The sequence below is a fragment of the Lynx rufus genome, unplaced genomic scaffold (assembly GCF_022079265.1).
Source record: "Lynx rufus isolate CCGP_SWC_20201006 ecotype Redwood Valley unplaced genomic scaffold, mLynRuf1.p SCAF_18, whole genome shotgun sequence".
In the NCBI taxonomy this organism is placed as follows: domain Eukaryota; kingdom Metazoa; phylum Chordata; class Mammalia; order Carnivora; family Felidae; genus Lynx; species Lynx rufus.
This window is the reverse complement of record NW_025814832.1, coordinates 41,097,407-41,124,077: the sequence shown is the minus strand read 5'-3', so window position 1 is coordinate 41,124,077 and position 26,671 is coordinate 41,097,407. Positions and strand designations below refer to the sequence as shown.

The 26,671-nt window shown below is 44.4% G+C and overlaps 1 protein-coding gene across 4 annotated transcripts; it reads left to right on the top strand.

Annotated features, from left to right (window-relative positions):
* The first annotated feature begins 5,045 nt into the window (after positions 1 to 5,045).
* On the top strand, positions 5,046 to 26,497 carry LOC124513563 (ADP-ribosylation factor 2). Of its 4 annotated transcripts, none has more exons than XR_006962427.1 (6): positions 5,046 to 5,129; positions 7,444 to 7,610; positions 14,916 to 15,026; positions 20,762 to 20,886; positions 22,820 to 23,673; positions 23,912 to 24,629. XR_006962427.1 is itself a non-coding variant. In XM_047081688.1 (6 exons), the coding sequence occupies exons 2-5, from the start codon at positions 7,463 to 7,465 to the stop codon at positions 22,979 to 22,981; spliced, it is 546 nt and encodes a 181-aa protein (XP_046937644.1). In that variant the 5' UTR covers positions 5,046 to 5,129; positions 7,444 to 7,462; the 3' UTR covers positions 22,982 to 23,001; positions 26,365 to 26,497. The 4 variants fall into 4 exon arrangements, 3 of the variants coding, with proteins under 3 accessions (XP_046937644.1, XP_046937643.1, XP_046937642.1); XM_047081688.1 differs by lacking the exon at positions 23,912 to 24,629 and adding an exon at positions 26,365 to 26,497 and having other exon boundaries at positions 22,820 to 23,001; XM_047081687.1 differs by having other exon boundaries at positions 22,820 to 23,001.
* The last annotated feature ends 174 nt before the right edge of the window (positions 26,498 to 26,671 follow it).

The following is a 26,671-nucleotide window of genomic DNA, read 5'->3' as shown; positions in this document are numbered from 1 at the left end:
CTCCAGTGGCCGTGTGTATGTGAGTGACAAGGAGCTGCCCACCCCTCTTGTAGAAGATATCATTGTAAAGCAAATAAAGGCGGTCTCCAGAGGCCCTTTTATACCCTTCCCTCTGCACCCCCTCCTCTCTTTCCCAAGTTCTTCCAGCATTAGTAACCTAATATATCACTCCTCCCAGAAGTATATGAAATTTAAGAGAAAATTGCTGGGAGAGCGATGCCTTCCCTAAGGAAGGTGAAATTTCAAAAATTGTGACATCTCTCTGTATGTGGATAATAATCCTTATTCTTGCCCCTCCAATCATAACCCACAGGTCAGCCACCCATGCCCTAAGCTTAAGGGAGCCTTGCTGAAAATTTCATTTTATAGCCCCATCATTGCCAGTTTTAGGAAAATGGAGTTGCCATCTGTTTGTTTTCTGTCAGAGAAACCTATTTTCCAAAATGATGGATAAGGGCAGGGGACGGAGCAAAATGAGGAAACGATATGGAATTTTTAAAGAAAGGAAGACTAGCTGATGCAATGCAGCATTCTAGCTGCAGTCAGATTTTTTGTTGTTGGGCTTTTTGTTTTTTGGGTTTTTTTTTTTTTTTTTTTGCTTTCTGGGTTTTGTTTTGTTTTGTTTTTGTTTGTTTGTTTATGAATAGGTCTTTTCTCTTTGGAGGATCAAGGACAAACACCTATAGTCACAAAAATCAATTTGTTCTGGAAAGTCTGAGTGGGCAGGAGTGATGATAGAATCCTCCATGGAAGGGAATGAACGTTGCTATGGAAACCAGATGATCCTTCAGTGCAAGCCCCAAAGCGCTTGCCGGGCTGCCTAACCCTGCATATTAATATTGTGGGTCTGAAGAGCTGCTTGCACCTCTTTGAAAAGAAATTATTCAGAGATTGGTCTTTTTTTTTTTTTTTTAAGTTGTATTATTTATTTATTTATTATTTTTATTTTTTTGAGAGAGAGAGAGAGAGAGCGGGAGTGCGTGCACAGGCAGGAGAGGGGCAGAGAGAAGGAGAGACAGAATCCCAAGCAGGCTCCGCCGCATCAGTGCAGATCCCTACAGAGGGTTCGAACTCACGAACTGTGAGATCATGACCTGAGCTGAGATCAAGAGTCTGACACTTACTCGACTGTGCCACCCAGGCGCCCCCAGATATGAGCTTTCACGCATTTTGAGAAAAGGGAGTCAGAGTCTTCTGGGAAGGCTGAGTTGCCTGAAATCTTAAGACACTAGAGGCCCACAAACTGCAGCTCACTGGGCTTGGCAATACTGGCTATCTGGCGGTTCTCAGGAAGGCTTTAGAGAAAAAGTGAAGGTGTGTCTTAAGGTTTCTCCTAAGGATTAATTTTCTGGAGGGCTGTTTCTAGGGCAAGGAACAGGTACAGCAGGGTTTTTCAAGAGAGGGAGAAGACATCTCTTGAGCAGAAGTGTGACCAGAATAGAGGGCTAAGGGGGCGCCTGGCTGGCTCAGTAGGTAGAGCATGTGACACTTGATCTTAGGGTCATGAGTTTGAGTCCCATGTTGGGCATAAATAAATAATAATAAAAAAAAGAATAGAGGGATAAATTTAGTGATACTTGGGGGAAGGCGATGTGGGTATCTTATGTGACATTTAGACTCTCTGAACTTAAATGTTTTCATGTGAGAATTAGATGAGATAATTATCACACAGTACCTGACACATTTAGTACCAGATCCAGCAATTACGCAGCAGATAACTAACCACCACTACCAAGAATACTATACTACTGGTAACGCTGTTAACTAATCTTAAAGTCTAACTTAGAGAAGGAAAGCTATCTCCAAATAAAATGTTTCTCAGGATGAAATGATCTCCCAAGAGCACTCTGTACTTTCCATGCTGTACAAATAACCTTCTATTGACATGTGATCTTTTCTATTAACAAAAAGCCCCGGGGCACCTGGGTGGCTCAGTGGGTTGAGCTTGAGCGGCCGACTTTGGCTCAGGTCACGATCTCACAGTTCATGGGTTTGAGCCCCACATCAGGCTCTGGGCCCACCGCTCAGAGCCTGAAGCCTGCTTTGGATTCTGTGCCTCCCTCTCTCTCTGCCCCTCCCCCACTTGTGCTCTCTCTCTCTCTCTCTCTCTCTCTCTCTCTTTCTCTTTCTCTCAAAAATAAATAAACATTAAAAAAAATTAAAAAATAAAAACCAATCAGTCAACATCACTTAACAGTAGCAATTTATTTATTGGATCACCACAATTGAGCTGGATGAACCTCCCCTGAACAGTTACCATGATCTCAATTAAACCTTCTTCCTAATTGTCAGTTTTGTATTAAAAAAAAAAAATAAGTTGAGTTTTGCCCTCTGAAATTAGTATTTTCTCTAGATCACTTAAAATCACAACCTTGTCTCCTGAATACACTTACTAGCAAATTAGAGCTGTTTTCTTCTAGCCCCTCTCCCACACATTCCCCATGCATATCATAATAAAAAATATAGGAAACATATATGTGTGTATAAAAAACACATATAAAAAGATAAAACATAAATATGTGTGTATGTATATAAAACATGTCTCTGTGTTAATGTGTGAATCTATATATGGTTGTAATCCTTTAATAATTGAGTGCCATGTGGGCAGGGACTTTGTTTTATTCACAGGCATAATGCAGATATTGGGAAAATAATGCGTATTCTCAGGTCAGTAGGGGTGGAGGGATAAAGTCTCATTATTATTAGCTCCAACATTCCTTCTGTAGGTATAAACAATGGTAGATAAAAAGCTTTTTGCTATTTCATCCTTTTTTCACGTTATGAGGAATCCATTTAAGCAACCTTATAGTTGCTGGCAAAACAGTTTTGCATCTTTGACTTGAAAGTCAGCAGAAAGACATGAATAGATGTAGTAGATGAAATACAAATATTAGTAAACATTTGGGAAAAAACAAGTAATCAAAGAAATGAAAATGAAACCAACATGAGATCCTTTTTTTGGTGGTTATCAAATTAGCAAACAAAACACATTAAAAAGAGCTTACCAAATGATGAAGTAAGCACTGTTTTCACTTGGTTGATGGGAATGTTTGTTTGTACAGTCTACTCAGAATACAATTTGGCTGTGTAATTGTTATCGAGATTTAAACAACTTCATGTTTTGACCCAGCAATTCCACTTTTGGACTTCTTTCCTGAAAAAAATAGCAAGGAATGCTGGGGGGGGGGGGGAGTTCACCGCAACATTATTCACATAGAAAAACTTAAACGCAATCTAAATGTTGAACTCCTTGAAAATGATTAAATAAATCAGGGTATATCTGTATGATGGAATATCACACAGCTATCAGAAATGTTAAAATATTGGGGCGCCTGGGTGACTCAGTGGGTTGAGCATCCGACTTCAGCTCAGGTCATGATCTCATGGTTCATGAGTTCAAGACCCAAATCCGGCTCTGTGCTGACAGCTCAGAGCCTGGAGCCTGCTTTAGATTCTGTGTCTCCCTCTCTCTCTCTGCCTCTCCCCTGCTCACATTCTATCTTTCTCTCTCTCAAAAATGAATAAACATTAAAAAAAATTTTAAGAAATGTTACAATGTTAAGAAATGTGGAAGGGGCGCCTGGGTGGCGCAGTCGGTTAAGCGTCCGACTTCAGCCAGGTCACGATCTCGCGGTCCGTGAGTTCGAGCCCTGCGTCGGGCTCTGGGCTGATGGCTCAGAGCCTGGAGCCTGTTTCCGATTCTGTGTCTCCCTCTCTCTCTGCCCCTCACCCGTTCATGCTCTGTCTCTCTCTGTCCCAAAAATAAATAAACGTTGAAAAAAAAATTTAAAAAAAATAAAATTAAAAAATTAAAAAAAAAGAAATGTGGAAAATGCTCAGATTAAAATGCTAACTGGGAAAAAAACCCAAGTTTTATGTATTCCTAATTTGAACTATGTAAAAATTGCACAGAAGAATGACTGGAAAGAAGTAATTGAAAATATATCAGTGATTGCCTCTAAGTGATAGAATGATGGGTAATTTTTTTCTTTTCTCTTCCCCTTCCTCCTTTTCTTCCTCTCTCTGGTGAGGAATGCCATTTTTCATGTATTTTTAAAAGCAACTTTGTGTAAGTTTTTTACAGTCAGAAAAAAATTTTAAGGAGTCATGTAGAAAAACCTCCTATATGTTTACTTTCATATGTACAATCACTGTGACCAGGACAGAAAGTATTTCACTAAAAAGATTAAGACCTAAGCTTTTATCTGTGGTCGGCTACTTAATTTTCCTCTTTGTAAAATGGAAATGATAGTTTCTAATTCACGAGGCGTTATGGTCATGCAGGTAAAGCCCTTGACTTTCATGGCACACTGGTATGTGTTCAGCAGGTGTTCATTTTCGATTATTTTTTGTTAGGTATCATTTAGAGCAGTTGGTTACCTTTTTAGCTAACCAAGTTGGCATTGAGAGGGACTGAGTTATTATTGAGTGGAAGTGAAGTGAAGACTGTGGTACTGTGACATCTGAACTCTGCAGGTGGCTAGTATTTTACCCAACTGTTGAAAATCTGTTTGTTTAGAGGCAGGGCTGCAGTCTAGCTTCAGACTGAGTAGGAAACTTTCCTTAAGCCTAAATTCGGTGTCAGCGTCTGGGTATTTCCTACACAGGACACCGCCCCAAACTAGTTTCTACTTTTAGCTCAAACACGGTAAATTTCCTTAAATATCCTTATGAACTTGGCCCCGCCCACATGCCCCCACCCGGTTGGTTCCAATGCTCCCGGGGTTAGTTCAATCCCAAGGATTTTTCCGAGTTGATTGGCGCAGCAAATCGGAAATCCTTTTACTTTTCTGATTGGTCGCGCGCGGCACTGGGGCGGGGCATGTGGGAGTGTCTTGCCTGGAAGCCGGGAGCTGTCATTGGAAGATAAACCCGGCATTTCCAGAGCTTCGTGCCGTCGCCTAGGTCGCGAGGGGCGGGCCTCCGCCCGCCCAGGCTCTTATTATCCTTTGCATTGGCCAGACATGTCGTCACTCACAGAACTTCGAGCTCATTGGTACGAAAACTCCAAGAGGCGATGGATGATTGGTTGGCTGCCGTTCCCGCCCCCGCGCCAGTCGCCATTTTGCAGAGGGGAGCCGAAATCCGAAAGGCAGTGGTGTGGGTAACGGTGCCCTGTGCGGCGGCAGGTAAGTGCGGCTGGGTAGAAGGGGCGGCAGCATTCAAGGCCTGGCTGGATTTCCGCACCGTCAGCGGCCAGGAAACCAGAGAACAGCGGTTGGCCTGCGGAAAGGGGTCGGGCTCCCTGTCCCTTTTCCACCTTCTGTAGGGCCAGCGCTGCGGGTACCCGGGGGAAGCTTGGCGCGTCCACCGTGACCCTCCGCTCTCCCGAGGGCAGGCAGGTTGAGAGGGAGCGGCCTGGCGGACGGGCAGAAAAGGCATTCTGGGTTCTTCCCGGGGACCCGGAGCCCGTGCCTGCCCGCCGCGCACGCCCATTTGCTCCCCTCCCCCGCCCCCTTCTCGTTCGCGCCCAGAGGGTCTCGCCGCTGTTCCTCCTTGATGGATAGTTGGTGCTTGTGGCAGGGAAGGGTGAACGTGCTAAAGAGGCTCCGGGATCGGGGATATTTTTCCCCAGAGGGTTTCCAGAAACGCAGCGGGATTTGGGAGCCTCTGGCAGATGAGGAGGGAGAAGAGGGAAAGAGAAGCAGGAGGGAAAACCTAGGTGGTGTACCGTGTGTGGTTGGGAGGGGGAACGGAGCACGAGTATTTGGCTCCAAAGATGTGTAAGTGGGAAGTACCTCCCCACTCCACTCCCAGCACGTTCCTTACAGTTTTTCTCATCTATGCGGTTTGCGTTTTTTTCGGAAACAAAGACAAGGCGTCTCTAGTTTTGTCGCCCAACAAGATTTTGACTGCTGCAATGCCCTGGACGTTTGTATACTTTACATACAAACCATCTATGAATGATAAAAGCATTCATCGTTCTTTGGTTGTAGCAGTTCATCTTTACTTCATTTATGTACGGGATAAATGCTTCTTTTCTCTGATGGCGGAACAGAATGGTGTATGCTTGGGCATCATACGTGTTAGGCTACTGTGGGAAACCGTTGAATTTCATTCGTGAGGCCTCTGGAATTTGGTGACCTCCCCTCTGAGGTCACTAGGATCCAGATGAATGAGATTGGCAGTCCTTACTGCATTTTCTCTCTGCTCTGCCAGGGAGTAAAGTTTTTCTTTGTTTAGCAGTTTAACTGGAAAATCATAGTCTTTATAACAAGGATTTTTTGGGGGGGTGGGTGGGAGAATCTTTGTAGACTTTGAGGAGCTTGGTTCGAGATTCAGATACAGTACTATTTTAAGTCTTTAGAATGTCAAGTTTACACTTCATAGGCTGATGTGTTAAAAGACTGTAAATTCCTGCAAAGCTAGTCTGTCTTTACTATTGCCTTTCTTTATATAGAATCTATCATGCACTCTCCTAAAAAATAAAATATTGAACATGTATGCTGTTAGATATCAATAGTAGTGATTACCTTTTGGGAGGTAAAGATTGGGATTGAGGAACAAGGAGCTCTGGTTCGCTGGTAATCATCTTTTTATGATTGGTTCCTGACATTTCATTGAACTGTATGGTTAGCGTGTGTGTTTTTATCTGTGTGTAAATTATATTTCAACAAAAAGTAAAAAAAAAAATTGGTTGAGAGGCAGGTGATGTCAACACTGGATGCTATGGGATCTCCTCAACTCTTTGCCCAATTTCTCTATTAGCAGTGCGGTGTCTCAATGCCCTATTTCCTCCCCTCTGAAAATTTTGTAGGTTCTTTTCTGGATATTGATACTGATTGCTAGCCAAAGGCAACTACTAAATTTCTAAGAGATACTGATACTTAACCTGCCTTAAGGACTTTGCTTCACATCCAGTAAAATACACTGGTTCTGGGGCGCCTGGGTGGCTCAGTCGGTGAAGCGTCCGACTTCGGCTCAGGTCATGATCTCGCGGTCTGTGAGTTCGAGCCCTGCCTCAGGCTCTGTGCTGACAGCTCAGAGCCTGGAGCCTGCTTCAGATTCTGTCTCCTCTCTCTCTGATCCTCCCCCGTTCATGCTCTGTCTCTCTCTGTCTCAAAAATAAATAAAAACATTAAAAAAAAATACACTGGTTCTGTCCTTCATTAGTTCTCATTTCAAGTGAGTGTAGATGTATATGTTGTGGCATGGCTTCCATACTTAGGGTGACCAAAGCCTGCTGCCATAGTGGTATCATTGACTGTGTTTCCATTATCCCACTTGGGTGCTGCAATGAAAAAAGAGAATTTTGTGGCAAGACATCAAAAAGCTTAGTTGAATTTCCCTTTGAAAATTAGATACGCTACTCTTTAATGGCCAAATTATACTTAAAATTGTTTACATTTTACTAGGAGCCACCTCTGACAGAGACTTGTATTTTATGTGTGGCGTTTCTATATCTCTGCAAAGAACAGTTACTTAATTTGCCTTTCTTTTCAGGTAACAGAATTCAGTCACAATGGGGAACGTTTTTGAAAAACTGTTTAAAAGTCTATTTGGGAAAAAAGAGATGCGGATTCTTATGGTGGGTTTGGATGCAGCTGGAAAAACCACCATCTTGTATAAATTGAAACTGGGAGAGATTGTGACTACCATCCCTACAATAGGTATGTTCAGGACCTGTGACAAGACCAATTTACAACTTAGTATGTTGTACTTTCGCATGCTTTTTTGTTATTGAATGCTTTTTTTTTTAAGTTTATTCATTTTGAGAGAAACAGTGTGAGTGGGGGAGGGGCAGAGAGAGCGGGACAGAGAGAATCCCAAGCAGGCTCCATACTCTCAGTACAGAGCCTGATGTGGGGCTTGAACCCACGAACTGTGAGATCATGACCTGAGCTGAAGTCAGATGCTTAACCGACTGAGCCACCCAGGCATCCCTATTACTAAATACTTTTTTTGAAAATTTTGTCTGCCCCAAGAGCATAAACTTTTTGAGGCCAAAACTAGGTGGTATAGAATTTCTTAGTTGTTCCTTGGCATCTCTAGGACATTGCTAGGTTTACAGGGCATTCAAATGAACACATTTCGGCATTCAAATGAACACTTAACCCTATCTGCTTGGCAAAAAAAGGAAAAAGATAATGATTAAAACAGGGAGGGCAGGGGCACCTGGCTGGCTTGGTTGGTAGAGCTTGGGACTCTTGATCTTGGGTATTGTGAGTTTGAGCCTCATGTTGGATGTGGAGATCACATAAAGATAAAATCTTAATGTTTATTTATTTATTTAAAAAAAATTTTTTTAACGTTTATTTTTGAGAGACAGAGCACGAGCAGGGAAAGGGGCAGAGAGAGACAGACAGACAGACAGACACACAGAATCTGAAGCAGGCTCCAGGCTCCAACCTGTCGGCACAGAGCAGGATGCGGGGCTTGAACTCACGAACTGTGAGATCATTACCTGAGCCGAAGTTGGATACTTAACCTACTGAGCCACCCAGGTGCCCCTATGTTGATTTATTTTTGAAGGAGAGAGAGACAGCGTGAGCAGGGGAAGGGCAGAGAAAGAGGGAGACACAGATTCCATAGCAGGCTCCTTGGGACTCTTGATCTTGGGTGTTGGGAGTTTGACCCTCATGTCCCATGTGGAGATCACTTAAAGATAAAATCTTAAAACAAACAAACCGGGAGGGCAGGTATGTCCTCTCTTCCACTCAATGTGTGTCCCAGCCTCAGCCTGAGATGGGAGCTGGCAATTACTGTTGCCTCTTCAGTCAGACTTCCTTCCAGCTGGCCTTTCTAAGGGGAAGCATGTCCGCAGGAAGTATGCTTCTAGGTTTAAAGATGCAGTGTGATTTTCTTCACTCTGGCTCAAACCAGTTGCTTGAGTTGGTGTCCAGCTGAAGAAGCTGATTTATTCCAATGCTGGAGGACGACATGGCAGTGTAGTTATCCCTGCACCCCGGCACTGTGTTTTGTGGGCCATTTAGGGATTTTGCAAAGGCAGGTTTGACAGGACTTGATCTCTGCCTTATGAACTGCCTCTAGATCCAAACTCCCACGTAAGAATAGGCTCCCCAGGATGATGTGTGAAGTCAGTAGCATTCTGAATGTTGGATTAGTCACAGGAACGAAAGGATCGACTTCCAACTTGGGCAATGGTTTCAGAGATTGCAACATTTGGAGAAGGAGGAAACCAGATGGACAAAACGTTCATACCCACAATTTAAAAAAAATGTCATCAGTCCCAAATGAAAATAGCAGAATTGTGTGGTTGTCTCCAATTATAAAAATAATTCATGCTTCCATGATACCAGACCTACAGCAAAACATAAACAAGTGTTAAAAACACTGTACCATGAAGATTTTGGTGAAGGGGCATCTGGGTGGCTCAGTCGTCGATTAAGTGTCCGATTCTTGATTTTGGCTCAGGTCATGATCTCGTGGTTTGTGAGGGTTCTTGAGATCGAGCCCCGTGTTGGGCTCTGTCTGCCCTGACTGCATGAAGCGTGCTTGAGATTCTTTCTCTCCCTCTCTCTCTGCCCCTTCCTTGTTCTCTCTCTGTCTCAAAATAAATAAACCTAAAACAAAAAAAAAGATTTTGGTAAATATTTTTGTAAAATCATATGTGTGCTGTTTTCCACCTTACTCTGCATTAGACAGTATATTTGGATCTCTCTTGTTATTTCCTCCCTGTGGAATGCTTTCCCGCTTTCTTCCTTAGCCTCCTCCCCCTTTATGTAGCTAATGCCAGCTCATTCTTTTGGTCTTAGTTTACACATTATTTCTCAGGGACACCTCTCCTGATACCCTGGACTGGTTTTCCCCTGGTAAAAGTTTCCATAGTAACTTGAACTTCTTAGTGACTCTCAACACATTTGTCATTGCTTGCTCACTTGTCTTCCTTCCAACAGTGTGTGTGTGTAAGATAAGGGCAGGAGCCAGGTCTGTCTTTTTCACCACTGTTCCCAAGCCCCTAGCAAAATGCCTGGCACATAGTCGTCCAGTAACTATTTTTAAGTTTACTTATTTTTGAGATAATTTTTAAAGTTTATTTTACGTATTTTGAGAGAGAACACACAGAAGGGGCAGAGAGAGAGGGAGAGGGAATCCCAAGCAGGCTCCATGCTATTAGCACAAAGCCAGATGCTGGCTCGATTTCATGACCTGAGCGGAAATCAAGAGCCTGACACTTAACTGACTGAGCCACACACACACCCCATAAATATATATATATATATATATATATATATATATATATACACATATATATATATATATATATGTTTATTTATTTTGAGAGAGAGAGAGAGAGAGCACATGCATGCACACACATGAGCCAGCCGGGGGGCAGGGAGGGTCAGAGAGATTGAATCCCCACCAGTCTCCGCGTTGAGAGTCCAGCGTGGGGCTCGAACTCAGGAACCATGAAATCGTGGCCTGAGCCAAAAATCAAGTCAAGAGTGGGGCACTTACCTGACTGAGCCACTCAGGCACCCCTGTCCAGTAAATGTTTGGTGAATGAATTGGATACCAACCTTGTGGTAGATCATTAAACTAATGGCCCCCAATGCATCATTCCTCTCTGTATCCACGCCCATATGCAGTTCCCTTCTACTGCGATGCTCAGCTTGGCCACAGGCTTGCTTTGGCTTAGGGAGCATCAACAAATGTAATTCAAGCAAAGGTGAAGTTAGTGCTTTTGCCCTGGGGCTTGCACTTTTGGAACACTGCCACCTTCCGAAGAGGAAGCCCAATGTTCCTTGAGAATGAAGACTACCTGGAGAGAGAGAAGCCTGGCCCAGCCCCCAGGGGATTCCTTGGCTGAATGTACTACAGGGGGAAACCCAGGCAACCCACAGAATTGGTGGTGGTGATGGAGGGAATCCTTATTCTAAGTCACTAAGTTTGGGGGCTTACCTAACGACTGATACAGATGAACATCGCATTTTAATAACTGGATAGTATTCCATTGTAGTTATATTTTAATGAATTTCCATTGATGGTTGTTCTTTGTAAGTGATGCTGAAGTAAGCATCTTTAACATTTTTGCAAAGTTTTCTCCTTGCAGTAATTTCTGGAGGAGGGATTGCTATGTTAAAACCAATGTACATTTAGGGGGGGCTGGCTGGCTCAGTCGGTGGAGCATGTGACTTTTGATCTTGGAGTTGTGCGTTTGAGCCCCGCATTGGGCGTAGAGTTTACTTAAAAACAACGTACATTTAATATGGGTACACACTCACCAAAAAGGTTGTGTCAGCAGCTACTAAAAAGTGTTAATTTCTCCAGGGAATTTGCCGATCTGATAGAGAAAAAACACTGATTTTTATTGGGATTTCTTCTATTGTAAGTGAATATATTCAAACATCAGTGGGTCTTTTGTATTTGCTCTTCTGTGACTTGATTTTAAAATTTTTTTTTTTTTTTAACGTTTATTTATTTTTGGGACAGAGAGAGACAGAGCATGAACGGGGGAGGGGCAGAGAGAGAGGGAGACACAGAATCGGAAACAGGCTCCAGGCTCCGAGCCATCAGCCCAGAGCCTGACGCAGGGCTCGAACTCACGGACCGCGAGATCGTGACCTGGCTGAAGTCGGACGCTTAACCGACTGCGCCACCCAGGCGCCCCATGTGACTTGATTTTAATACGGTTCTAGGGTTTTTTCTTTTTGTTGGCATGTTTATATGTCTCTTAACGATTTGAAGAAGGACATTATGGGTCAGGAACAAGTCTTGTCCCATGCTGGTTTTCCAGGTGATGGTCTTTCAACCTCATTTTTTCTGTGTTTTGCCATACAGAATTTTAGGTAGCCAAATTTACCAATTTTTTTCTTTTTTTAGGTTTGGTATCATTTTTAGAAAGGTCTTCCTCACTCTGGGGTCATAAAAGTATTCACCAATATTTTCTACTGCTAATAATAATGCATTATTATTTTTTTTGCATTATTTTTATTTCATTTTTAAAAACATTGAAATATTTACTTGAAGTTTATTTTTCTGTTACAAGTAAGTTAGGGATTTAGTTATATTTATATTTATTTATATATATTTTTTTAATTATTTATTTTTGAGAGAGAGAGAGAGACAGAGTGTGAGCTGGGGAAGGGGCAGAGAGAGGGAGACACAGACTCTGAAGCAGGCTGCAGGCTCTGAGCCGTCAGCAGAGCCTGAAGCGAGGCTCGAACTCACAAGCTGCGAGGCCGAAGCTGCGAACTGAGCCGAAGTCGGCCGCTTAACCGACTGAACCACCCAGGTGCCCCTAGTTACATTTTTCAAATGAGAAGGCCAGTGCTGTCCAGTAGAACATTCTGTAGTGATGGAAGTGTTCTGTGACCACTGTCCAGGTTGATAGCCATAGCCGCAAGTGGCTCTTGAGCGCTTGAAATGTGGCTAGTGCGATTGAGGAGCCCACGTTTTTAATTTCAATTAAATCCAGACAGTCACATGTGTATAGGACATGTGCAGGGATAGACAGCTCTCCACCATTTATTGGATAGTGTTTCCACACTGATTTTAAATGCCTTCTTTGTCATATATTAAGTTTTCATGGGTGTGTGTCCTTCTGGACAACCCCCTGTTGTCGTCATTTGAACTTCATTATTTCAAGTATTATTAAGGTTTGATAATACCTTTAAAAAATTTTTTTTGTTTATTTATTTTGAGACACACACACACACACACGCTCACACAGTGTGAGCGGGGGAGGGGTAGAGACAGGGGGGTGGAGAGAGAGAGAGAGAGAGAGAGACAGAGAATGAGAATCCCAAGCAGGCTCCGCACCATTAGTGCAGAGCCTCATGCGGGGCTCAAACTCACGAAACCGTGAGATCATGACTTGAGCCAGAGCCGAGTCAGACACTTAACCGACTGAGCCACTTAGGCACCCCTAATATCTTAAACGTAATTTGTTACCTGTTTTCAGAGAGTTCTTGGTTATGCTTACTTATTTTTCCAGATTACATTTAAGATTGTTTTGCTAAGTTTCCTATCCCACTTCCTTTCCCTCTTCGATTTAGAATGGCATTGAAATTATACATTTATTTAGCAAGAATTGAGATTTCTGCAATGCAGTGAGAGCCCCTCACGAAAACCAGGCTTGACTCAAAGTGAGATTTGGAAAGTGAGCAGTCCCAGGTTGTGGTAGGCCTCGACAGTCATGTTTGGGATTTGGGTGTGGGAAGCCAAAGAGAGATTATTTTTCCCCCCTTATTTTAAATATTTCAATCAAACATGAATGTGTAGGGAAGTGATATGACCACATGTGTTTTGAGAGTTTTGATTAGAAAATGGTAGTGGACAGAGAGGAAGAGTGGCTGCCGCTAGATTAGTTAGGTTGCTTCAATAATTGAGGCAAGAAATGACAGTTTCAGGGGTTAGGATGACTATTAGATATTTAGGAGGTTGGACAGATAAGATTTGATAATGAGAATTTTTTTTTTATTAAAAATTTTTACTTATTTTTGACAGTGAGAGAGGGACAGAGTGTGAGTGGGGGATGGGCAGAGAGAGCGAGGGAGGGAGACACAGAATCCAAAGAAAGCTCCAGGCTCTGAGCTGTCAGCACAGAGCCCGACCCGGGGCTTGAACTCGTGAACCGCAAGATCATGACCTGAGCCGAAGTCGGACACTTAACCGACTGAGCCACCCAGGTGCCCCCATAATGAGAATTTTAGGGGTGAGAGAGTTGAAAGTGTCAGTGATGCCTTCCAGATTTCCAGCTTGTGGGATGAAGGGGTGCAGGGGTAGCTAGGAGAGGAGCAGGTTAGAGGGGTGGGGATCTTAAGTTCCGTTTTGACGTACTGCCTTACCGGAGCCTTTGAGACATTTAACCAAAGATGTTGGATAGAAGGTTGGATTATGGACCTGAAGCTCAGGAGATCTGGGTTCAGATCATGTAAATTTGAGAGTCATTAGCACAAAAATGGTGATATAGCCCCAGGAGGGAAGGAGATTACCTCTGGGGATGTGGAAAGAAGAGAATGGATGGGGCAGTACAGAGTCCTAGGAAGTCCATCATCTAAGGATCAATTAAATGTGGTTGAGCTCACTAAGTAGACCGAGAAGGTTCAGCCATAGAATTAGAAGGAGAATGGGAAACCAGGGAAGAGTTTCAAGGAGGGAGTGAGCAGTAGTGGCAGATGTGAAGTCAAATTACCTAAGAACCGGAGAGCATCTGTTGGATTTATTGACATGCCCATCGATCACTACTTGCCTCGGCAACGCCAGGTCTGTAACATGGTGGGCAGAACCAAGGTTTTCTAGGGTACAAGGTGACACAGTAGGTGCAGTGAATGTAACTATTCTTGGAGAAGTTTGGCTTTAACAGGGAAAATAGAGGGTGGTAGCAGTTCAAGATGTGGAGTCAAGGAAGGGCTTTTTTTGAAAGATGTGAAGATTTAAGCGTGCTAAGAAGAACAGGGTGGGGATTTCAGAGAGCGGGGGGAGAGCAGCCCAAGGTCTGGCGGTATGAGTGGTTAGAACTGACATTGGATAGTGGCCCTCTTCTGTTGTTCCAAGGAGAGAAGCAAAGGGTGGGGAAAGGTGTAGGTAGGTTTCTACATTGTTTGGTGGGAGGTGAAAGTCGTCCCATTAGTGGCTTCTGTTTGCTCTGAAGTGCACTGTAAGATCTGCTGAGAGAAAAGAAGGGGATGTGTGAGGTTTGAGTCTGGAGAGAGTAGAGAAGGTGATGAGTGAAAGAGCGAGCTAACATACTCGGTTTTGTAAGCCATAGATCTTTTTTTCTTTTTCAAGTAAGCTCTAGGCTCAGAGTAGGGCTTGAACACACTATCCTGAGATCAAGCGTTGCATGCTCTATCCACTGAGCCAGCCCAGCGCCCCTGTAAGCTATAGATCTTTGACTAGCAAGTTGCTTTGTAAATTAAAAGTACTGTCCAAATGTTAGGTGAAATTCACTGGAATCGTTCAGCCAACAGAAGTCTTCATTAACAATTTTCTCCGTCTTCCCAATTTAGGTTTCAATGTGGAAACGGTAGAATATAAAAATATCAGCTTCACAGTCTGGGATGTTGGTGGCCAGGACAAAATCAGACCTTTGTGGCGACATTATTTCCAGAACACCCAAGGTAAAGGTTATCCAGTCTGTGGCCCTGGAACCATTTGTATTAAATGCGTCTAAAGTTGGATGCTCGTGGCAAAACCTTGTGCTCTGCTCTGTTTGGACTGTCAGTCATTCCTTCTCTTCCGATGACCCACTTATACTTCCTGGGGAGGTTTCTTTTCGGAAAATGGTCCCTGCCTTTCTAAAAAAGGTGCTTGGGCATTAATGCCCTACCTAGAAAACTTCTCTTAATCCAGATTCGTTAAAAAAGGGCTATCCTGATGAATTTTGTCTTTTGGTTCATTGTATGTATGTTAGATGAAGTACCAGTATTGGAAGAATTTGGATTCAGTAAGCTCTTTTAAACATGTTGAGAATATCTAAGAATCATGCCTCTGGAGAGAAAGAAATGAACAGGCGTGGATGGAACCCCAGATGCCAGCATCTTGTGTGGCCACAGTCCCTCCCTGTTGCCCTGCTATTCTAGAGGTGCAGGAATCGACATGCATATCCAGATCCTTGCCTTGTTTCCTTATCACTGGTTTCTTAGAAGTTGGGGTTCTAATGGGTCCACACCCATCATCAATCTCTTTGAGGTTTTTTCCATGGATTTTGTGTTGGATAAATGCTACCTTCTAGAATGTTGCCTGTCAAGATATCCATAAACTGTTCACATAGCTGTTTACATCCTGATTCTCATGTAGAATCATAACCAGATGGCATCTTCATGCTCGCTTTAGAACTTATTTGGAGTCTTAATTTTGCAGATTCTACTACTGGTGGTGTTTTCATTGCATGTGGTTCATAGTAAAGGCCTGTATTTGTCGGTCTTGTCACACCCAGTGCTCAAGCCTGCTGGCCCTTTATGTTTTAGATCATTGTTGTAGCACTTCACTTCATTTGCAGCTATTTTCTCAGCCTTTAAATTAAATTGTATATTTTTTTTCTTAAAATGCTGTGTGTGTGCATGTAAACATATATATGTGTGTATGTATACACACACACACACTTGTTGTTGTTGTTAGTGGAAACTTCAAAAGATATAAGGAGGAGAGGATGCAGAATGAACCCCCCTTGTACCCATTGCCCAGCTTCAACAGTTTACTAGCATTTTGCCCAGAGTATGTTCTAGCAAAGCCCAGACGTGATACCTTTTGCTCATGAAACATATCCTTCAGTTTTCATTTCAAACCGATAAAGCCTTTTTTTCTGAACATAATCTCCATGCCATTATCACATCCCCAAAATTAGTATTAATTCTTTAATGACAAGTACCCAGTCCGTATTCCGTATTCAAGTTTCTCCAGGTGGGTCAGATATGTCCTTTCTACGTTTGATTTGTTTGCATTGGGAACCAAAGTTCACACATTGCGTTTCATGGTTATGTCCCTTTAGTCTCTTACTCTAAAACAGATCTTCTCCCCACCTCTTTTTTTCCTGTGTCATTTTTTGTTAGATGTTTATCCTGCATTTTGGATTTGGCTGATTATTGTAGTGTTACTTAATTTGTCTATGGATATCTTGTAAAATGGTAGTTTGTTCTAGAGGTTTGGTTACATTCTGGTTCATATTGGCGGCAAGGATACTTCAGAAGTGATGCTAAGTACTTCCTGTTGTATCACATCTTAACACAGGCCTGGTTGTCCCACTTTTAGTGATGCTAAATGGATTCAGATGGTTTCAGCATACTTCTCCCAAAATAAAGTTGCCTTTCACTTAGTGATTCTAGCATTCGTGGAAGACTGCTAGATCTGTTATTAGAGTTACAGAATGGTGATTTTTCTAGATCGTTTCATTTCAGTTGTATTTGTTACCTGAAATCCTTCTAAACAGAGAACTCCCATCAAATATTTGGTTTCTCTGAAATATAGTTTATATAAGAAAGGCAGAAAAAGTGCTTAATTCTTTACCTTTACTGATCTTCAGAGAACGAACTTGATAACCTAGCAACTTCCATGATGACTGTTAGATTTTTACATCTCTGTTTCAATCCGCTGCAGACAACATACCTTCTGATACTCAAGAGTGTTCGTTTATCTTGGGTTGGTACTTGCCATAATGGCCAGACGGATGCAATTCCTCATTAGTCAATAAATCTAGAAAGTGTGGGTCTGAACCACAGCTCTGCTATGAAACCTTGGAAAGGTTAAGTCATCTTTTCTCAGTTTCCTTATCTATAAAATGGAGGTACCACCTCCTGTGTTGGATCATTTGGCTTGAATGAGATTGATTTTGTAAAATGCTTTGTTCGGTGGTTAGATGGTAGTAGGCTAGGAGCCTGTATTAGTCTGGCTTCTCCAGAGGAAACAGAACCAATAGGATGGATGGAAATATATGTGTGTATATAGATATATATCTATATCTATCTATCTATCTATCTATCTATCTATCTCAGGTTTATTATAAGGAACTGGCTCACGTGGTTACAAAGGCTGAGCAGTCCCAGGATTTGCATTTGGCAAGCAGGAGAACCAGGGTGGCTGATGCTGGAAGTTCCAGTCCAGAGCCAGAAGTCCTGGAGGCCAGTTCCAGGATGGCCAGGCAGGGACTTCTCGCACTCTTTTCTTTTCTTCAGGCCTTCAGTGGACTGGAGAGGCCCACCCCCGCGGGGAAAGGCAGTCTGCTGTACTCAGTCTGCTGATTCAAATGTCATTAACCTCATCCAGAAACCCCCTCCCAGACACACCCAGAGAAACGTTTGGCCACACGTCTGGGCACCCCGTTGGCCAGTCAAGTTGACTTGTAAATTACCCCATCACAGAGCCCAAATTGTGAGAGGTTTTACTTCCTCGTTCTCTGGCAGGATTCCTTTTGCCTGCCTGATTCAGTGCTGTCACCTTCAGTCACCAAGTTGAAATGCCTTTTTGTTTTCAATCTTCTATTCTTAACAAGTCCAGTTTAATTGAACTCCAGCGACTGTTGCTTTGATGGCAGGCACCTGGCTGTGTTCTAGGACCTTGTGGTGCGTAATTTAGACTGCTCATGAGATTAGCAAATGGGGAGTGTTTGAAGAATGGATTTGCTGTCTGTGGTGGGTCCAGGCTTCTCAGTTCTGAGTGGCCTTGGATGCTGCCTCTTTTTCTTCTGCCAGCTTCTCAAAGGTCAGGCTGTCTTTTATTATTTAAATTTTCTTCATCAGTATGTTGAGTATGACAGACTAAATGATAGCTTTTAGCTCTCCATTAAGACATTTGACTGTCTTCACTAGGCTTCGCTTGTATAGATTGGAATTTGAATAGTTTATGTGGTTTCTTAGTTGATTATATTACATAGAGTGCATAAAATGGTCCATTAGTTCTCACGTGGACAGATTTTTCTTTTTTTTTTTTTAAGGTTTTTTTCCTTGATTGTAAGTGTAGTAATTTTAATTTGTTAAATGGCCATACATTTATATGGTTCAAATTTCCAAAAGAAATAAAAGTGTATAATGAAATGCCACTGTCTCCTTCCTGTCTCCTAACCACCCAGTTCTCCCTCCGTAGACCAGCACTTCTATTTTTTTGCACATATGTCCAAAGATATTTTCTGCATGTCAGCTCAGAGCCCAATGCCAAGCTTGAACTCACTCATGGACCGTGAGATCATGACCTGAGCCAAAGTCGGATGCTTAACCCACCGAGCCACCCAGGTGCCCCAGCCTCCCGGCCTTTTAAAACAAATTGTAGTGTACCATTCATGTGTAAAATGATCTTTTCTAGGTTCTCCCCGTTCAAAAGTAGAGTCAGTCTGATGCTAGATTCTTTTGTTTCTCAGATCAGGATTTATGTGAAAGCAGTATAAAGTGGGCCCTGATATTTATAAACCTTTGTTTCTATCAGGAATGGCGAAGGGATTCTATGCTCCCACCCTGTCAGCTCTGCTTTGGAGACTAAGGATCTCCTCGAATTTCTGGATAACCTTGTTTGCTTAGTTATGATCAGAGACCTGGTTATACTATTGGTAGAATATTGCATCTTTGGGAGAAGTTTTGGATGTTCTGCGTTGTTTTAATCTGATGTGATATAACAGACGGGACTTTGGCTCGGGTGCAGCACCCGAGCACCCCGAAGCCGTGGGAGCTCCTGTCTGAGGAGTGGGCCACCCCAGAGCAGCTGGCCAGGCAGCTGTCGGGTGGGCCTGGGAAGCAGGAGGAAAGGGGCAGAGGGCCAGCGCCGGTTCTCCCTCCTGACATCACTGTGAAATCCGTGTTGGAGGCAGCCAAGAAGGCATCCTCTCACGCTACACTTCTGCTACCGGGAAGGTCCCTTTGGCAGTGTCCCCGTAAGCTGTGGCTGAAGCGGGGCACAAATCTCCCCAGTGACAAGGAGGCCTCCCGAGGCAGCCCGTTGGGTCTTCAGTTTTGTTGACTCTTTGTCAATGTCCTGTAGTTTGTACCCACTGATCTTCAGGGTACTTATAGAGCTATATAAAACCAGTTGAACCTCTCTTTATGGCATGAACTCTTAGATATTTGAAGACAGCTGTCAGTCCCCCCAGTGAGTCTTTTCTCGAGATAAAATATCCCCGGTTATGTCAGTTCTTTTTCGTCTGACATCGTCTCTAGTTCCTCTGCCGTCCTAGTCTTTCTTTGAATCCTTCCAGTGCGCCTGCGTTGTAGAGCGTGGGGTCCTGCAGCGACCATGTAATCTTCACAGGATGTTCTGACTGACACACGATAGAGAAGGCTTTTTATCGCCCATACCCTAGAAACTGAGCTGCCGACACTGCTCTCGATACAGCCTGAGAGCAAATTAGTTCTGGCAGCCACTTCACGTTTTTGTCGCACAGAGGGCTTATTGTCAGCTAGCCACCAAGTTCTTTCTATCATTATGTACTTTACTATACACGGACGACTGCGAAGACGGTCTTCCCCATTCTCTATTTGGGCGTGAGTAGGATTTCCCAGGGAATCATCTTGGCCCAGTGCTTCCTGCAGCCAACGTAGCAGCAACCAGGTCTGTGCAGGTTTCTGCCACCTTTGCTTCCACACAGTGTGGTGGTATCTTTCTTCGACCTGTCTCTTGCTTCCTGGGGATCCCCTGATGCTCTCTCTAGTGTGGGATCCTGCAAAGATTTCCCGACACCAGCTACCTGGAGTTGGGCCAAACTTCACAGGTTAGAGGCACAAGACTCCCTCACTGCAGACACCAGCCGTAAATGGGGTCCCCAGACCACCCTCACTTCTCATTGGCTGGCTGCAAATTCAGCAGTTCCCACGACCCCCTCAGGTTCGGTAATTCATCAGAATGACTCACAGGACTCAGGAAAGCGAGATACTTAGAATTACAGTTTTGTTATAGCACAGGGATACAAATGAGCCAGCCAAAGGGAGAGACACATAGGGCGAGGTCTGGGAGTTACCAGACGCAAAGCTTCCATGGTCCTTTGCACACGGAGAAAACACTGCATTACCTCTGGCACGCTGATGTGTAACATCATTTGAGTCTTGCCAACCTGGGATGCTTCTCTGAACTTTGACGTCCTTTGTTCTTATTGGGACTTCATTATGTAGGCATGATGTAGAAGCAAGGTGATAAAGCATGAACCTTAACCTTTTCTCTCTATATTCTTGTTTCTGTTAATCTGGTGAAGGCCTTTGATGCTTCTGAAAAGGTAGGTGGGTTGAGTGTGCAGCAGGCTTCCTGACTGGAGATTAGATGTCCTTCCTTATGGATTGCTTTCAGTGAAACCATACACATAAGTAGGGAGAAGCTGTAAGGACGTATAAACAGTTCCCCTTTCCAGGTTCAGATTACCAGCATGCTTGTGATTTCTTTCCAGGTCTGATTTTCGTGGTTGACAGTAATGACAGAGAGCGGGTCAATGAGGCCCGAGAAGAACTAACCAGAATGTTGGCAGAAGATGAGCTCAGAGATGCAGTTTTATTGGTGTTTGTAAATAAACAGGTATGTTGTTGGCTTTCTGAACACCGGGGCTGAAATTTCTGCCAGATGTTCACTTAAAAATATGGATACTTAAATTAGATATCTGCCTTCCTCTCTCTCTAGTCTCTACTGTAACCTTCCCACCTTACCCCCCACCTCTCTCTCTCTCTTTTTTAAAGTAAGCTGTAGGCCCAACATGGGGCTTGAACTCACAACCCCGAGACAGCCAGGTGCCCCCTATGCACCTCCTTTTTAGCTTATGTCTTCTATTCATTCATGCAACAAATATTAATTGAGCATCTACTAAGATCCAGGCATTGTTTTAGGTATTGGTGTTGTAGCAGTGAGCAGCAAGACTGACAAAAATCCCTGTGTTCATGGAGTTTGCATTCTAGCGCAAGCAGAGTCAGTCAGTAAATAATATGTAATGTGTCTGCTGGAAGTGTGGAGGATAGATGTGGGGAAGGGCCAGGATTCCTCCATCATAAGATGACATTTGAGAAGAAGACCTGAAGGCCAGCAGGAAGGGAGCCATGTGGGGCCAAAAATAGCAAGGCAGCCAATACAGCTGGAACAGAGCGGGCGGGGGCGGTGAGGGAGGAGATGGTTGCATCATAGGGGGCCTATCTTCCAGGAGGAGAAGAGTCTTCTACATAAATGTAATGGAAAGCAGTAAAGGAAGAGTGGGAGGAGGGCCAAGTGTAGAGCCGTCCCACCTCGGGACTCAAAGCTGGACTAAGCTTGGAAAAGAAGGTAGAGTTGTGGAACGTACCAGCCCGAGATAACCTCAGTCGATTGTGGTGTGTTTCCATCCACTTTCTCCTCCATGAACACATTCGTTATGTGACTGAGCTCACGCTCTTCTGACTGGGTTGCATCCTGTGTGTCACTTTTTCTCTTGCCACCCAGCTCTTTGTAATCATGATTTTAAATGGTGGCTGGGTCATCACTCAGTGATTACCCTACCGCTGGGTTCGATGCCAGTCCAGAATTTCACTAGTGAGCACAATAGACTTTGAAAAAGAAAATGACACTTGTTCTTTTTAATTATAAAAACAGAACATGCCCGTGGTAAAAACATGCCAGCAGTTCAGAATACCAAGTGGAATGTTCTAGCCTCACTCTTCAGGGTAAAACATTGTTGAATTTCTTCTTTTCCCAGAGTTACAACGTTCTATGCCTGTGTAAACAGTTATGTGATTGTATTCATATTTACATTCTGGAGATCAGCTTTTTTACTTAGCATATCTTTGATGTCATTCCATATCACTATATCTAGATCCATCGATATATCCAGATCCATATCAATATGTCTAGATCTACATTACGTGGCAGGCATAGTTGTAGGAACTTGAAATATATCAGAGAACAAGCTTGTAAACAAGCTTGGGTTCTAGTTAGAGGAGACAGATGATAAGTAATTCACGTACCAAATAAGTAAGTTTTATAATGTAGCAACATATGGTGACTGCGGCATTTGAAAAGATTAAGCAGGACAATTAGGGAGGGTTCCTGGGGGCTCAGGTCACGAAGGCCTTGCAGACCATCACAAGGACGCTGGCTCTCCCCCTGAGAGAGACGGAGCTGTTGTCGGGTTTTGAAAGAATGATTCGCTCTTCCCCTGACCGCTGGGTTGAGAGCAGACTTGAGGGGAACAAGTGCAGAAGCAAGGGGACCAATTAGGAAAGTTCTTTCAGTGCTCCAGGGTAGAGGTCATGGTGCTGGCATCGGGAGGGTATCTGTGGAGGTGCTGAGGAGGGGTCAGATTCTGCATCTGTTTTGATGGTACAACCAGTGGTGTTACCCAGTGTGGAGTTGAGAGGTCAGAGAGAGAGACAGATTAAGGATCAGCTGAGCTCAGACTGTGGGGTGGGGTAGGTTTGGGGAGAAGAACGTAGTATTTTGTTATATAAATGTGTCGTTAAAAACTGACTTTCGGGTTTTCTTTTTCAAGGATCTTCCAAATGCTATGAACGCAGCGGAGATAACAGACAAGCTCGGCTTACATTCCCTCCGCCAGAGAAACTGGTACATTCAGGCCACTTGTGCCACCAGTGGAGATGGGCTTTACGAAGGCCTGGACTGGCTCTCCAACCAGCTCAAAAACCAGAAGTGATCGGAAGCGATCCCTTCCCCGTGCGTTGTGGCAAAGTCAGCTGGCCTCTTCTGTGTGCGTGCGTGCGTGCGAGGAGCTGAGTGTGGGTGTGTGGCTGGGAGCGGGAGCAGCTTTCTCACACTGTGCCTTATACATGCTGTAAGAAAACCAGTCTTACGTTTGAAGAAAAACCAGTGTTACATGTGAAATGCTACCTTCCACTTGAGTAGCTCCGGCGCTCAGCCTGGCCTCGGGTGGAGGGCCCCCGGGGGCTTCCTGGTGCACGCTTGCCAGAGCCGTCTCCACAGCGGGCAGGAGGCGGGGAGCTGGCCGGGGGCTGAGTGGAGCTGGCAGAGCCGGGGCTGGCGTCTCCGCACAGCTCGAGTCCCCTTAGACGCTGGTGTTCTTTTGTAAGCAGGAAGGGCCCGTCCTTCTTGCCCATCACTGCCAGAGCTAGCAACTCACTTGTCAGTGCTTTAAAGCAAAAGATCCTCAAGAGGAAAAAGGCACTTGCTTCCTGCGGGTTTGAAGTTCAGATCTGAACTTTTCCCTTAAGTTATTTTCTTCCTGGTGTAATGTGCTTCATTTAAAGGAACTCGAGGTCTTTTTCATTAGAGTGTCAAGTCTCCATAACACTAGAAAATTGTCCAGTCCTTTCCTCATGCTAGTTCCTTCCCGTTTGCCTCTTATTTGCCCGATGGAGACCATGTGGGGTAAGTAACCCAGCGGGAGGCCGAGGTTCTTGTCCACAGGGTCCTGCGGAGGGGCAGGCGTGTGTCCCTGCGTCTGTCTCCCCTTCTCAGGTTTCAGGCTCCCAAGGCTGCTGCTCCCACTTCTCTGTCCCGTGCTAATGTTCTGTGCTCAAAGCGGGAGGTTCACTCCTGTGATGGAATCGTCGCCAAGTTCATGATCTCCCTTCAACTTTCGGTTTTGGTCTGTTTCTGTTCCCAGAACCACACACCTGTGAGTTCTGCGAGTGAGAGAGGGTTGAGAGCTTCCTTTGGGGTCGAGATGAAATTCCCGGCCACCCCTGTGACTGCCCCTGAGTCGGTGCTCACTTTTGATATGAAAATGTCTCCTCCAGACCGCTCTCTGCGGCGCCCGCTCCCCCTCCCGGATGGCAATAATGTCCTACGTGGAAACGTGCTTTATGTGGTCCTCAGAATGTTCATGAAAATGGCCTGGAGGTGAGCTTGGTTTCACGTGGTAGTCTAGAGCTCGTTTGGCCAGACAGCTGTTGACCGGATGTGTACCTGAGCACTTCCACTACGTGGCCCTTGAGAAGTCCTTTTTCAAAGAAGCTTCTTATTCAAATTACAGAGGAGGGGAATGTAAGGTGAACTTGAACTAAAGTAACCCTTGTTTATTGATAATAATGAAGTCGATACTCCCAGGAAGAGATTTCCTGCCACGATCAACGTGGGGTGTGATGTTTTTCTGTAAGATGTTGACCCTAAAGACTGTTCATTGCAATACTGGCATCCAAGTCCCGATTTGGTTTTTAACCCTGGAACAGTTCCTGAGAGATTTAAGTTGTGCGCCTCAAATGGGCAGGGACTGTGTCCTCTACTTTTGTATTTGTGCTTAGTACGGTGTACCTAGTACAGTGCTAGGCCTCGTTTAACAATTGTCGGTCGGTTGGACAATAAAGAACTTGCTTTGGAAGGAGGAGAGGACAGCCACGTGCTTCTGTATGTGTCGTCGAACTACTTTAAGATCCCTTTTCCCTCCGTCTTAGCAGACTTCCTATTGAACATTCCCAGGGTACTTGTGCAAAAGACGACCCCGGAGGTGCTGTCCTGAGCCTTTGTGCCTCTAGCAGTATCCTCACTGATCGCATCCGTGACACTTTCAAACTATGGGCTTTCCCTGTGGTCTGGAGCTGGTGAGTGGGGGTGAGCGGGGCCACTTCAGTGTAGTCACTTTGAACAAAGACTTGGGTCCCTGAAAGCCATGTTGATATCCCAGTTATGTCCCTTACTGGCTGCTGGCCTCTGGCCATTTACTCTTAGCTTCTGTATCTCTTGAGCCTCCATTTGCTTACCTGTTTTCCTTTCTCTTTCTTTCTTTTCTTTGTCTTTCTTTCTTTCTTTCTTTCTTTGCTTATTTATTTTTGAGAGAGAGAGAGAGAGGCAGAGTACAAGTGGGGTAGGGGCAGAGAGAGAGGGAGACACAGAATCGGAGCTGTCAACACAGAGTCTGACGCCAAACTTGAACCCACGAACCGTGAGATCATGACCTGAGCCGAAGTCGGACGCTTAACCGACTGAGCCACCCAGGGGCCCCTTTTTTCCTTAACTGTTAAATGGGAATGATGATACTTACCCAGTAAGGTTGTGCAGATTCAGTGTCTCAGACCTTTGTATACCTTGCTCTGGTGTTTCCCGGGGAGTATCTTCATGTCTAAGTGTGAACAACAGTGCTGGTGGCCACAAACCGATGAGCGTTATTTGTAGGAGAAGGGAAGTGGGATCGTGTGTGGGGGCTGTATAAATCTCTGTCTTGCTCTCTTTACCTTCTATTCCTGCTGGATGCTTGGTCCTTTTCTAACCATGGAGAATGTTCACGAGACCAGCTGGGGTCCTTGATTACCAAGCATGTTGCTGTGTCCTATCCTCACCTGTTTTTCTTCCCTTTTTTGGTTCATTCTGTGGTTTTTAGTATATGCAACCACAACAACTGATTTTAGACAACCCCCCCCCCCCCAAAGAAACTCTGGATCCAGTAGCATCCACTCCCCATTCCTCCCTTCCCCCAGGCCTGTGGCAACCACTAACCTATTTTCTGTTTCTTTGGATTTGCCTGTTCCGGGCAGGTGAGGGGCCTGGGGCTGGTGGGTGCTTTAGGAAGTGCTGAGGTGCTGTTGGCCTGACCACAGCATCCGTCCAGAGACATAGATCTGAGGCACAGATGAGGCAGAACCCCAGGGGAAGGACTGCCCCATAGGAACCATGGAATGTGTTATCTTGAGAGGGAATGGAATGCTACCAATAATTATGCGGGACACAGGGCAAAAAATGGGTTGTGTGGTCACCCTATGGAATGGTAAGGGCTCTGAACCTTGAATCCAAGTCTGAGGCTGAAATTAAAGCTCTGCCCACTTCCTGGCTGGATTTGGTTGGGCTACTCAACCAATGACCCTGCATTTCCTTACCTAGAAGCCTGACCTCTGGGATACAGCTCTGTGTGGATACCAAGAATATGGGGTAATATGGGGGTTCTGTGAGTCAATTCTATATATAGTGGGTCGTATAATCAGATTTATAATATAGGCATATAATGCCTTAGCAGAACTGGGGATGTTTCCATGTGAGTTGCTCAGCACAGGAGGGTTTACACTCCTGTTGAGGTAGGTTTCAAGTGAAGTAGGACACCATGAAGTGACCTGAGTCCTTTGTCCACAGGTCTGATGGAGGTCGTCAAATAGTACACACAAACTGATGATACGCCGTGGAGATGAATTTTTTTTTCCCTTTGAAAGTTTCGATATTCTTCTCACCTTTTTTGGTAGCAGCTTTTTTTTTTTTTTTTAACATTTATTTATTTTTGGGACAGAGAGAGACAGAGCATGAACGGGGGAGGGGCAGAGAGAGAGAGGGAGACACAGAATCGGAAGCAGGCTCCAGGCTCTGAGCCATCAGCCCAGAGCCTGACGCGGGGCTCGAACTCACGGACCGCGAGATCGTGACCTGAGCTGAAGTTGGACGCTTA